General features: G+C 38.1%; 1 protein-coding gene across 2 annotated transcripts in view; it reads left to right on the top strand.

The window, feature by feature from the left end:
• ELMO1 (engulfment and cell motility 1) overlaps positions 1–12,047 on the top strand; it is a gene marked incomplete at both ends in the record, with an annotated part of 563,076 nt that overhangs the window by 544,164 nt on the left and 6,865 nt on the right. For both annotated transcript variants that reach the window (XM_080701947.1, XM_080701948.1), the window contains one exon: positions 9,905–9,982. In XM_080701947.1, the coding sequence (XP_080558073.1) occupies positions 9,905–9,982 (78 nt within the window). The remainder of the gene's footprint in view (positions 1–9,904; positions 9,983–12,047) is intronic.

The following is a 12,047-nucleotide window of genomic DNA, read 5'->3' as shown; positions in this document are numbered from 1 at the left end:
AATAAGAAATTGGATGCTTTCCCTAATATGCGAAAGCTAGGGAAAAAAGGGTAATAGGAAGAACTCTAGATGAAAGAGATCCTATAGAAGAGCAAATAAGGCAACCTAACAGGAAATGGGAGAGGGAAGAGGGAAACTCTCTAAAGCACATGATGTACTTAAGCAAACATATCAAAGTCAATCACAAAGCCAAGCATGGGTAGGAGGGATGGGGAGGGAATAGGGTGGGGATTGGGTAAGGACTAATTGGGTGGTATGTGCATGTATGTCTCCACAAGTCTTTTATCCCGTTAAGATGTATGACTACAATGCACCAAAAAAAAATTTTTTTAAAAGAAATTAGCAACAAAAGAAAGAAAAAAGAAAGAAAGAAAAAGAAAGAAAGAAAGAAGGAAGGAAGGAAAGAAAGAAAGAAAGAAAGAAAGAAAGAAAGAAAGAAAGAAAGAAAGAAAGAAAAGCACAGCTCTACAGACCAGAACAGACTCTTTAATTGGAGTGGAAGCTGGGAGAGGGATTGACGGAATAGACAGTCCACAAAAGTCAGGTGCCCCTTTCCCTTTCCTTACAGACTAGGGGCTTCTATGGAGCTTTAGGAGGGAGAGAGGTATATAGTTCCAATTAGTGGATTTAACAGCAAGCCAGGACAGGTAAATGGGGCTGGGGGCAGGGAGATGGTTAGAGGCATTTTCCTGCCTTTCTGAATTCCTTTTTGTTATGGTGTGAGATGTTAATGTTCTTAGCAAGTTTAGAAAAAATAGCCAAAATAGCTCCTGCAAGCTCAAGCAAATTTTATTATTACAAAGGTAGAAAGAAGGGGAAGACCATCAAATCACTGAAGTTGGTTTGTTTGTTTTGGTGGTACTGGGGTTCGTGGAAACCTTTCTACCTTCAGCTACACTCCCAGACCTATTTCTTATATTTTTATTTGGGAACAGGGTCTCTTAAACCAGCACGGCTGGCTTCAAACCAGCGCGATCCTTCTGTCTCCGCCTCCCAAGTGCGGGGATTACAAGCGTGGGCCACCACGCCCGGCCTATCACTGAAGTTTTGAACATTAGAAGAGTTTTTATAAGGATTCATTATCTCACCAGGTGTGGTGGCACACGCTTGTAATCCCCGCGCTTGGGAGGCGGAGACAGGAGGATTGAGCATGTTCGAAGCCAGCCGCGCTGGCTTAAGAGACCCTGTTTCTAAATAAAAATATAAAATAGGTCTGGGAGTGTAACCCCAGAGGTAGAAGGGCTTCCAGGAACCCCAGTACCACTAAAAAAAAAAAAAAAAAAAAAAAATCATTATCTCCTTTTTCCCATCCTGCTTAGCCAATAGATTTTTTTTTTACCTCCCGCTGACCTAATGTAGGCACAGGTCCACCATTTATTTCCATGGTATTAGCCTTTCTTGTTAGATTTATGACCAAGATGTGTTACTTGGTTAACAAGGTCAGGGGTTACATGGTATGTGCCCACTTCAGATGAGGCCTGTACTGTCTTCTCGTGTCCTTGGGGAGATTTTAGCCATTTTTGTCTTTATCTGCTAGAAGTTATTTATTATTTAAAATTGTCTTTAAAATATGGAGGCTTTGGGCTATAACTCTTTTGTACTTGGTAATTAACATAGGGTTCTCTTTAAGTGCTATGCGAATTTAGTGTTTGTTTTAACATTCTGTGGTTAGCTGGGCTAACAGTTAACTTTTAGCAGACTGAGGTCAATATTAGCTGTACCTCTTGGCTGACAGCTTAGAGGCATAGAAAAGGATCTTATTGTTTTGCCTAAGTATGAAAGCTTATTCTTATTAGCCGTTAATACAGCTCTTATTAACAATCAATACAAACTCAATCCCTATCATTTTTATTCTCAACCCAGGCCTCACAGACCTTACAGTGCCCACAACAAATAGTAACCATGTATTGGGAAGTTAAAGTATATAGATAACTGAAATGAATGGAAATAGCATCACCAGAAACTGGAAAGGGAGCCAGGCTGTTGGGGCACACTTGTAATTCCAGCTTTCCAGAGGCTGAGATGGGAGGATTGCAGTTCATGGACAGCCTCATCTACTTAGTGAGGCCCTTCGCAACTCAGTGAGAACCTGTTTCAAAATAAAGAATAAAAAATAGTGCTGGGGGTGTAGCTCAGAGAAAGAATGTCCCTGGATTCCATCCCTATTACCGCAGTAAATAAATAAATAAATAAATAAATAAATAGTAGAAGGAGGAATTGTTAAAAAAAAAAGAAAGAAATAACAAAGGCAACACAGAAAAGTTTCCATGGTCATATTAATTTAACTGTATCAATAATCACTTTATTTATAGATGCATACTATACATATATATGTTTAATGTACTAAAGTTAGCAATTAAGAGATTATCAGATTTTTATAAAACAAGACCTATAAGAAACCTACTTTATATATAAGACTAAATTAGGGAAAAATAATGGAATGGAGAGAGACTTACCATGCTAACATTAATCCAAAGAAAACTGAATCAGCTTTATTAATTTCAGAGAGAACAGATTTAAGAACAGTGAAAATAGGGGTCAATTCCAAAAAGACAACAATTTTGCAATATATGAACTTGACAAGCTTCAAAATACACGTCATGAAACTTACAGAATTAAACAGACAAGTTCATTATTATATTGCATATTTCAGTATCCCTCTGTCAGTAATTAATAGATCAAGTAGACAGAAAATCCAGAAGGATATTGATGACTTGAACAACATAATCAACTTGATCTAATTGACATTAATAGAAAACCCAATGAATGCATATTTTTCCCAAGCTCACAGTCACCAAGATCAGCTACATTTTGGACCATAAGATATGTTTTAAATTCGAAAGAATAGCAATCCTACAAAGTATATTGTCTTATCAGTATTGAATTAAGCTAAAAATCAGTAACAGCTAAAAAATCTCCCAAATATTAAGAAACTTAACAACATGCTTCTAAATAATCCTAACTTCTAAATAAATAATTCAAAGAAAATTGTGAAGGAAAATTGCAGTATGTTTTAAACCGAAAGAAATAAAAATAAATTTCTCTAAATATGTGGGGTGCAATGAAAATGGTGCATATAGGGAAATTTATAACATTAATATGCAAGAAAATAAGAACAGTCTCAAATCATTAATATTTCTACATTAAGTCACTAGAGAAAGAGCAATTAAAGCTTTAAACTTAAAGCAAGCAAAAGAAGAGATAATAAAAATTAGTGTAGAAATCAATGAAACTGGGAACAGTGTAAGAGTAGAAAAAGGTCCGCAAAATCAAAAGCTGAGTCTTTGAAAAGATGAATAAAGTTTATTATTCTTTAGTCAAGGAAGGAATGAAGGAAAGAAGGAGAGGGTGGGTGGGAGGGACACAATTATCAGAACAGGTGTGAATATGATGATATTATCTGAACACATTACATATATGTGGATTTAGCCTTCTTATTTCAGATTCCTTTTCTCTTAAAGGAGTTTAACAAAGCAAATAAGTAAATGGTGTTTTCTAACCTTTTTTATTGTCATTATGCTTCTAAGAATTTAGATGGATGGATAGATGAGGCACACTTCAGCAAACAGATAACTGTTTCCTGAGATTCAGTGGTCTAGAAGTTTTAGCCACCCCCACTTCTTCCTTATCTGACTTGAGGAATGAGAGCAACAGTATGTCAATCAGTCTGGCTCTTTCATTTTCACACACATGAAAATTACTTGTCATGTAATATTTATAGTGTTCACATACCTACTTCTTGAGGGAAAATATCACAAGATGGAAAGAAAAGCCACCATCTATCTCAGCTCCCCCATACCCACACCCCTTTTTCCACAGCAAATTAAAAGAAGAGTTAGCCAAAAAGTGTCTTAGGACATTCTAGGAAGTTGATCATGTGTTGTGGACAACAACCAAGACATGTCAATGGAAATTCAGTTGTAAAACTTTACTTTTAAGGATTAAGGATTCAAAATTCAATTTCTGTCATTTATAAAATAAGTTGATTTGCTGCTATAAGTTTAAATTGAACATTTGTGGTGCTTGTCTCATGTGATTTGAGATTTATAGTTAGATAGTAACTGTTTATCACCAGAGGGCAAACCTCATCAGATCCCACTGATTCAGGTAGGAGTATATTTGGTGTAAGAGAAGCTGACATTTTCCAAATTCCAGAAGCCAGCTATTGTTTTTCTAGTGTGATTCTTGAACCTGAAATAAGCAGATTCTCCTAGAAGGTGATGTCTTATTATCAGCTTGAAACCCCTGATCTTCATAAAAAATTCCCTTTATTTAAATTTACATTATTCATTATTCAATAAATGCACTTAACATCTTCTTTGTGCAGGGTACTAGGAATATAAAGATAAATATGACCTGGTTTTTGGGCCTAGGTATCTTCAGATAAGATTTTGTGTAAACATATAATTATAGTTCTTTATCTATAAAATGTTAAACACAGAGTTAGTCTGAGAGAGCTGAGAACAGCTCATGAGGAAACAGCTCTTGAGCTATATTTTGAGAAAGAATTATTCAGCTGGAGAATCCAAAGCAGGACTTTCTAGGAAGAGGAAACAGTATATAAAAAAAGGCCCAGAGGCCTCTAGGCACATGAAAGGGCACCTTCTGATTGGGAAACAGTGAGTCCTGAGCCTACAATAGATAGTCATTGGGAGAAGAAAATTCACTGGAGACTTAAGAGTCAATGCTATTAAGATAGGTCAGCATCAGAAAGAAGAAGGCAATCTTTTCTACTATGTACTACATGATTTTTTGTATTTTAAAACAGAAACTCATTTTGTTAGCTATATAGATGAGCAGCAATGCACCAGAGCCATGAAATCTACTTTTATTTTTATGGCCATATTAAGCACCCACACACATGTCAAATTATATCTTGTGTCTTTCATCAACATACTTGTCCCTCAAGGTAACATGGATTGATGGACAACTAACATAATCAAGTGAGTGCTGGGCAGAATGGCCAGATATCCTAAGTTACCACCAAACTGTCAAGAAAAGCAGCCAGTGTTGTATACTGAAAATATTTTGTGACAGAATTATGTATGTTCGCTTACAAATACATAACAATAAATCTCACTATTGTGTGTAACCATAATACATCAATTTTAAAAGAAAAATATATATCCTTGAAGTGAAAAGAATTAAAAATAAATAAAACTTTTTTCTTGTATTGTCAGTCTACCATTTGACCCACAGAAAAACACATATGCAAACACGTTCCAAGCCAAGGTACTATTTTTCTAGTGTCCATGATCCAGTGTGCCTTTGTCACTGTCCTCAGGACTGAGTGTTGAGTAGGTTACAGGCCCCAGTAGGTTACAGGCCCCAGGATGTAGAATTGACACATCTAGAACCTTTCTCTGCCTGCAAGGATTATAGGTGTTCACCAGTGGAACAGGATAAATATAAGTAGCTTCTAGAGGTAATTTTTCACTGAATCAAACAGAGGGAATGAAGGGCTTCCAATATTGAGCAGCAAAGCCCAAGAGCATGAGCTATCTGAATGGGTGTTGTGGTGTGTGGTGAGAGGCCCCATGCGGTGGACACTGACCCAGGCCTGTGTCAGTCTTCCCAGCCACCACCTGGTGCCTCTCTTCCTCACAGACAGTTTGGACATGTGGCATCCTCCAGAGTGCTGGCACAAGAGTGGCTTCCTGCTGCAGGTGCTGAAGAATTGGCCTCCAGCAATACTTCAATTACAACCAGCCTGGGATGTCAATAAAACCCATTAGAAGTGATGGTACTGTTTCACACAGGCTTGCAATCTGGAGAATCAATTCCTCCCTGCTCTCAGGCAGCCTGGTGAAATTAAAACGGGGACTGACATGTTCATGAATTCCTCATTTACTGGCAGTATTTATTAGCAATCTAGGTCATAACAGATCTGATTGATCATTTTTGTCCTGAGCAGGATATGCCATAGAAGGTAAAGATTAGTGAGCTCTCTCCTTTCTCTTCTATCTCTGTCCCTCTGTAGAGGAGAAAGTGTCACAGTGTCACAGCATGAACCAGGCCGATACTCTGGTCTCATGAGACTTCAGCACCTAGTCTAGAGCACATGTCTTGGCTGTGGTGGTGTTCACAGGGATGACCACCATATGATTTCCTGAGCAAAGCAGCAGTTGTCATCCAGGCTCAGCCAGAAAGATCCAGATGAATCTCACTTTGTCCTGTTTACCACTGAATATCCCCTCATGCTGCTATAATATCCCAACTGCTTGTTCAAAAGTAAAGACTGAGCTGGGCCTGGTGGCACATGCCTGTAATCCCAGTACCTGGGAGGCTGAGACAAGAGTATTGCAGGTTCAAGGCCAGTATCAGCAACCTAGGAAGAAACTCAGCAATTTAGTGACACCTTGTTGCAATATAAAAACGTGGGCTGGGGGTGTAGCTCAGAGGTAGAATGCCTCTGGGTTTAGTCTTCAGTATGAAAAAAGAGAGGGAGAGGAAAAAAGAAGGAAAAAAGAAAGAAAAAAAGAAAGGAAGGAAGGATGGATGGATCCCACTCTCTTCTCTAATATGAGATTTCTCAAATGAATGAATCAGATTAATAAAGATATCAATTTATAGCTATATGAGATTAGAGCATAACATTTTACTGAAAAAATGATTTGATAAGAAATAATGACTTATGATTTCAGGACCTTAACACAATTTTCATTTTACATACCAGGTTTTGTTCATACTTGCTCATAATTATGATCAGTGCAAACATAGTATTCATTTCTCTTGCTCTTTTCACTTAACATCAGGTCTTCATAATTATCTTACTGAATGGCTGACCACACTTAATTTTCTTGCTTCTTAATTTGTGATTGCCAAAATACTCAAAGGTAGAAGAGATATTTTGTTTCCCATAATTTTCTTAGAGATAATAATATATAATTTTCGATTACTTTTGAAAAATTTTAAAGAATAACCCCAGGAAGGGATCCTTGGTTCTTGATATATATTGCTTTTGTTGATTTTTATAAAGGGTACTATCAGCTTATGGCACAACTAGTAGGGCCATGATGATTTTAATTACACATTAAAAGACTCAAGAGATGTTTTTGGAAACACATACCAAACTTAATGAAAATTTGTTTCTTTCTTTTTTGTGGTACTTTTTTGGTGGGGATTGAACCCAGGGACATTCCACCTCTGAGCTACACCTCTGCCCTAATTTTTAATTTATTTTGAAGTGGGGCCTCATTAAATGGCAGAGGGCCTTGCTAAACTGCCAAGGATGGCCTCAAACCTGTGATCTTTCTATCTCTGCCTCCCAAGTACAGGGATTACAGACGTGTGCCACAAGGCCTGGCTTTGATTTTCACCCGAGTAACTTCGTGCTTCCTCACACATTTGTCTGCACTTTTAGTGAGCTCCTTGATTACCCATCACCTTTACTAAACCGACCTGATAGAGGCTTATGGAAGAAAAGAAAGAATAGTGAAGAGAGATGTGCGTGCAGAACAGCTCTCATTCTGTGACCTCAGCATGCTTTCCTTCAAGTGTCACTGTTTCTGGTGGAGTGAGCATACCATTTGAGTGTAAGATCTTGAAAGCTCCAACCTCAGAACAAAAGTTGCTCCCTCTTGATGAGGAGACAGCTAGAAGTGAGCCAGACAGAGCCCCACAAGCTCCAGAAAGAGCTTGATAGCAGGCTGGGTTGGGAGAGGGCCCTGCTAACACTGGGTCTTCAGAGTTAGCTTTGGAGGAATCCTTCAATTCATCTGAAATACCTGGATGCATTGATCTCATCTCTCTGCTTCTGTCTCCTTTCAGTCCTTTGAGTCACTCTCCAAAGGTAAATCCTCTGACATGAATTGAGCTATAGAATGATGTGGAAGATCTGGCTTCCTAAGAAAGAGTGCTTTGTGGGCAGTTACTTAGTAGTACAGCTCCCAGATCACAATAGGGGAGAGAGGTGGCCTTCAGTGGTGCTTAATAAAGGCACAGAGAAAGAAGGTATGCTAGAACATGTGAGTTATAACATCTCAGGATGCTTGTGTGGATACACTTGATCTTTCCCCTCCAGATTAAGAATTTTTAAGGATTGAGATTGTTGATGAATCTATTCCAGAAGCTCCACTCTCCAGGCTGCTTAGACCAATAAAATGATCATGATCCCCAATATTGTTCTAGAGCATGTAATTTGAAAAGTGTTTTTTGTGTGCTTTTATTGGTGCATTTTAGTCTCACATCATAATGTAAATCATGTTGACAATGACATACATGCACACACTCTTGGTGTCCCCCCCCATTTCCCTCCCTTCCTCTCTCCCAATACAGAGTACCCAGATTGATGTTGGTATATATTCATACGTATACATATAGCCTGTGGTAGTATTTCCATGAATGAACCTCAATCTTCCTCCTCCCCTACTTTTATATCTCCTCCCTGGCTTCCCTGAGGTTTCCCCTTTATTATCTGGAGTTTCTCTTGTATCCCAAGTTACTCCCTATCCTGCACATATTCAAGAAAACATGATGCTTCACTCTCTGTGATTGGCTAATCTCACTTCACGTAATGTTCTCCGAGTCCTTCCATTTTCTTGCAAAAATATTTTCTTTACTGCTCAGTAGAATTACATTGTTTGTATTTCCCATAGTTTTTATAATCCATTCATCTGTTGATTCCACAGTTTGGCTATTGTGAACTGTGCTGCCATAAATATGGATGTGTATATGTTACTGTAGTTCTCTGATTTTAACCTCTTTAGAATGATATCCAGGAGTCATATGGCTGGATCATATGGTAGATACATTCCCAGTTTGAGAAATGTTCTTAACATACAATATTAGATTGACACTGAGGGCCTTGGCCAAAGTCATTTAGCTGCAATGAAATGAAAATGTCAGCCAAGCCAGGCCTGTAATCTCAGTACTTGGAAGACTTAGACAAGAGGATTGTAAATTTGAGGCCAGCCTCAGCAACTTAGTAAGACCCTTTTTATGTGGTACTAGGGGTTGAACCCAGGGGCTTTTCTACCTGAAGGCTATACTCCCAGACCTACTTTATACTTTAGTTGGAAACTGGGTCTCACTAAGTTGCTGAGAGCCTCACTAAGTAGCTGAGGCTGGCTTCAAACCTGTGCAATCCTGTCTCAGCCTCCCAAGCACTGGGATTACAAGCATGCGCCATCATGCCCGGCAGTAAGACCCTTTTTTTAAAAAAAAAATTATCTGGGTGTGTAACTCAGAGGTTAAAAAAAAATGCCCAATACAAAAGAGGGGAAAGGAGAGAGAGAAAGAGTCACTTAGTCCTTGGTACTGTGGGTTGCTCACCAGTAAATGAGTCCAGGTCTTCTGTTCCTGGAACCCATGCTTCTCTTTTATATCCTGCAGCCTCTAGTGGATAAAATCTGTGTGTCCTTTACTCTTCAGCAGTGAAAATATCAGGTAACAGAAATCAAGGTAATGAGTTCACCTAGAAGCCTCATTACCTCTGATATATAGTTTCTAGCTTGGAGTAGTTTATTATGTCTTTATGGGCCTCTGTTCATAGTTGATAGAAGTTAAAGCCTGTATGCTGCTGCCTGTGAGAGAGTTTACTGTCTTCCATGTCTCCCTGCAAAGGAGATTGCAAAGAAAGGAGAACAGTTCAGCTTTGGGGGTCTTATGACCTTGCCCTTTCTAAACGTAACTCATAAAAGGTCAATAATAACACTTGCTACCTAGACTGTCATGAGAGCTGAGATGGTTCCTGCAAGATCCTCAGGATCCTCACCCCCAGTAGAGAGAAGATTTTATTCTGTCAGCCCTGAGGACTATGCCCCCTCCTCCTACAGGCTTACTGCTGTACCACTTGTTTTGACATGAAGTAGAACTTATTCTCTGTTTAAACTGTAGCCATTTATAACTTTAAAAGAAATGTGCCAGTCGTCATTAATGTGCTGTTTCTTTGAATCTCTTGTAGGAGGTGCTTGAACTTGCTTTCTCTATCTTGTATGACTCAAACTGCCAACTGAACTTCATTGCTCCAGACAAGCATGAGGTAAGCTCTCGTTGGGGTCATTTATGAAAGAATATTACCTTCTCTCTAGAAAAGCAAGTAGAAGGAAAGATGTCTGAGAAGAAGACTTTTTAAGAGTCTACCTGAGAAAATGGGACCTCTTATTGACTTGGCATGAAATAGAATCTCTTGAAAAATTGCTAGTCACTGCCCTTAGCATGCCTAACTTCTCAGCAGCTGGATCCATAGTTCATGTGTGTTAGTCAACATTTCATTAATGTGACAAAGCAAGAAAATTTTATTTTGGCTCTAGGTTTCAAGGCTTGTGGCAAGGAAGAATATCTTGGCAAAAACACATGAAAGAGGAAGTTGCTCTCCTCATGGTATCAAGGGAAAAAGAAAAGGAGGAGTAAGGAGCCAATGTGCCCTTCAAGGGCACAACGCCAGTGACCTAACTTCCTCTCACTTGCAGTACTGCTCTAGGCTGATGACCAAGGCATTAACATATGAATGTTTGGGGGACATTCAAGGTCATTTGTCATGATATAGACAAATGTATGTACGTATGCTTCAGACTCAGCAACAACATAATTGTTAATCCAGATAAAGAAGCAGCCTAGATCAGAGGTTTAGTTTTCTTTGAATATTTAATTTGGGAATCTGTATTTTTCCAAATAAACTAGTCTCTATTCTTTAAAACATTTGATGAAGTAGAGGTTCCCCACCAAGTTTCTCTAAGCTACTTTAAAAGGGTTAGGTCTACCTCTGCTGTTGGAATGTTACTTTCAAGATGCTTTTATTCCTTTTGACATCTTGTTTTATGTATAATTTGTTTTTCTTCTTGAACACACTGTTAGCTATGTTTAAAATATTTAGTATAACTCTTGAAAAATGCATTTGTAAGACAAAGTTGCAGTTATGGTTGATTTAAATTTTTTTGTAAACCAAAATCCAATTTCGTGCTTGAAACTTTTATTTTTAGATGATACCATTCAAATTTTTGTTGTACATGTAGTTGCATAAACAGCTTTCAAAAAAGAAGGGAACGTTTTAATAGAATCTGATTTTTGTTCCTCATTTCTCCTGGGAGACTTTATTCTTTAGGAAGGTACTTAGTATCTGGTTTTCACTGGTTTGAACCTTTTGAATAAAATTGTACATACCAAAGAAGGAGGACAGATTAGACACAAATACTGCATTTAGAATGGTGCTTAAATATAATTCTGTGTCATCTGACATTTAGTTTGCAGAAGAGTAAGACATCTTCATCTTTCTGAAAATAGATACTGTGTCCTACTATTTCTGTTTTTAAGTGGAAGTGTGGTTATACATGGGCCATCATATTCAAGATGTTTAGGGTGATATAGAAAACTACTTAAAATAGTAGGACTTTGGCTGTTATTTAAATCAATGCAGGGCTGTTTTCCCCAGTGTGAAATCTTAATTCCAGATAAGGATAAATCCTCTGAGGCTGCCAAATTTTTGTTCAGATCTGCCACTTCTTATAGATGCAATGAGGAGAAAAAATGCCATACACTTATGAATACTTTTAATTTCTTCAAAACACTTGCATATTTTATTTTTCACAATCACTCTATAAAATAAAAAGTTCTATTATGGATAGATAGCATTTATCATATGAGGAGAGAAAGGCCTCCCCAAACTGAATACTTCCAACAGTAATTTTTTATCTCTCTGTATCTATAAATATCTATATCTATCTATCTATCTATCTATCTATCTATCTAATCACTTTAATCCTCATATATTTCTAAAGGAAACTAATATTATCTCATTTTGTAAACAGAGAAAATGAACCACAGAGAGATTAAGAACCTTCCCAAGTAGTAAGTGGTAGAACTGGGATTTGAACCCTGCAGCCTTGCTCCAGAAACCCCTTCTCATTATCTTCTACCCAGTGGAGACAGAGCAAGCACTGAGCTCAGGACTCCCTCCAGCCAAGTTACTGGGCTGCAGCAGTTGGCAGCTCTTGGCCAATCTATCTTCATCTATGCCTCCATCCAGATGCCCCCTCCATAAAAAACACACACCTGGTGCCAATCCTCAGATTATTTTGAAGCAAATCTAGATACAATATTTTAACTTA

The sequence above is a fragment of the Muscardinus avellanarius genome, assembly GCF_963383645.1.
Source record: "Muscardinus avellanarius genome assembly, chromosome: 9".
NCBI lineage: Eukaryota > Metazoa > Chordata > Mammalia > Rodentia > Gliridae > Muscardinus > Muscardinus avellanarius.
The sequence above is the reverse complement of the archived record's forward strand: the minus strand, read 5'-3'. Positions and strand labels throughout refer to the sequence as shown.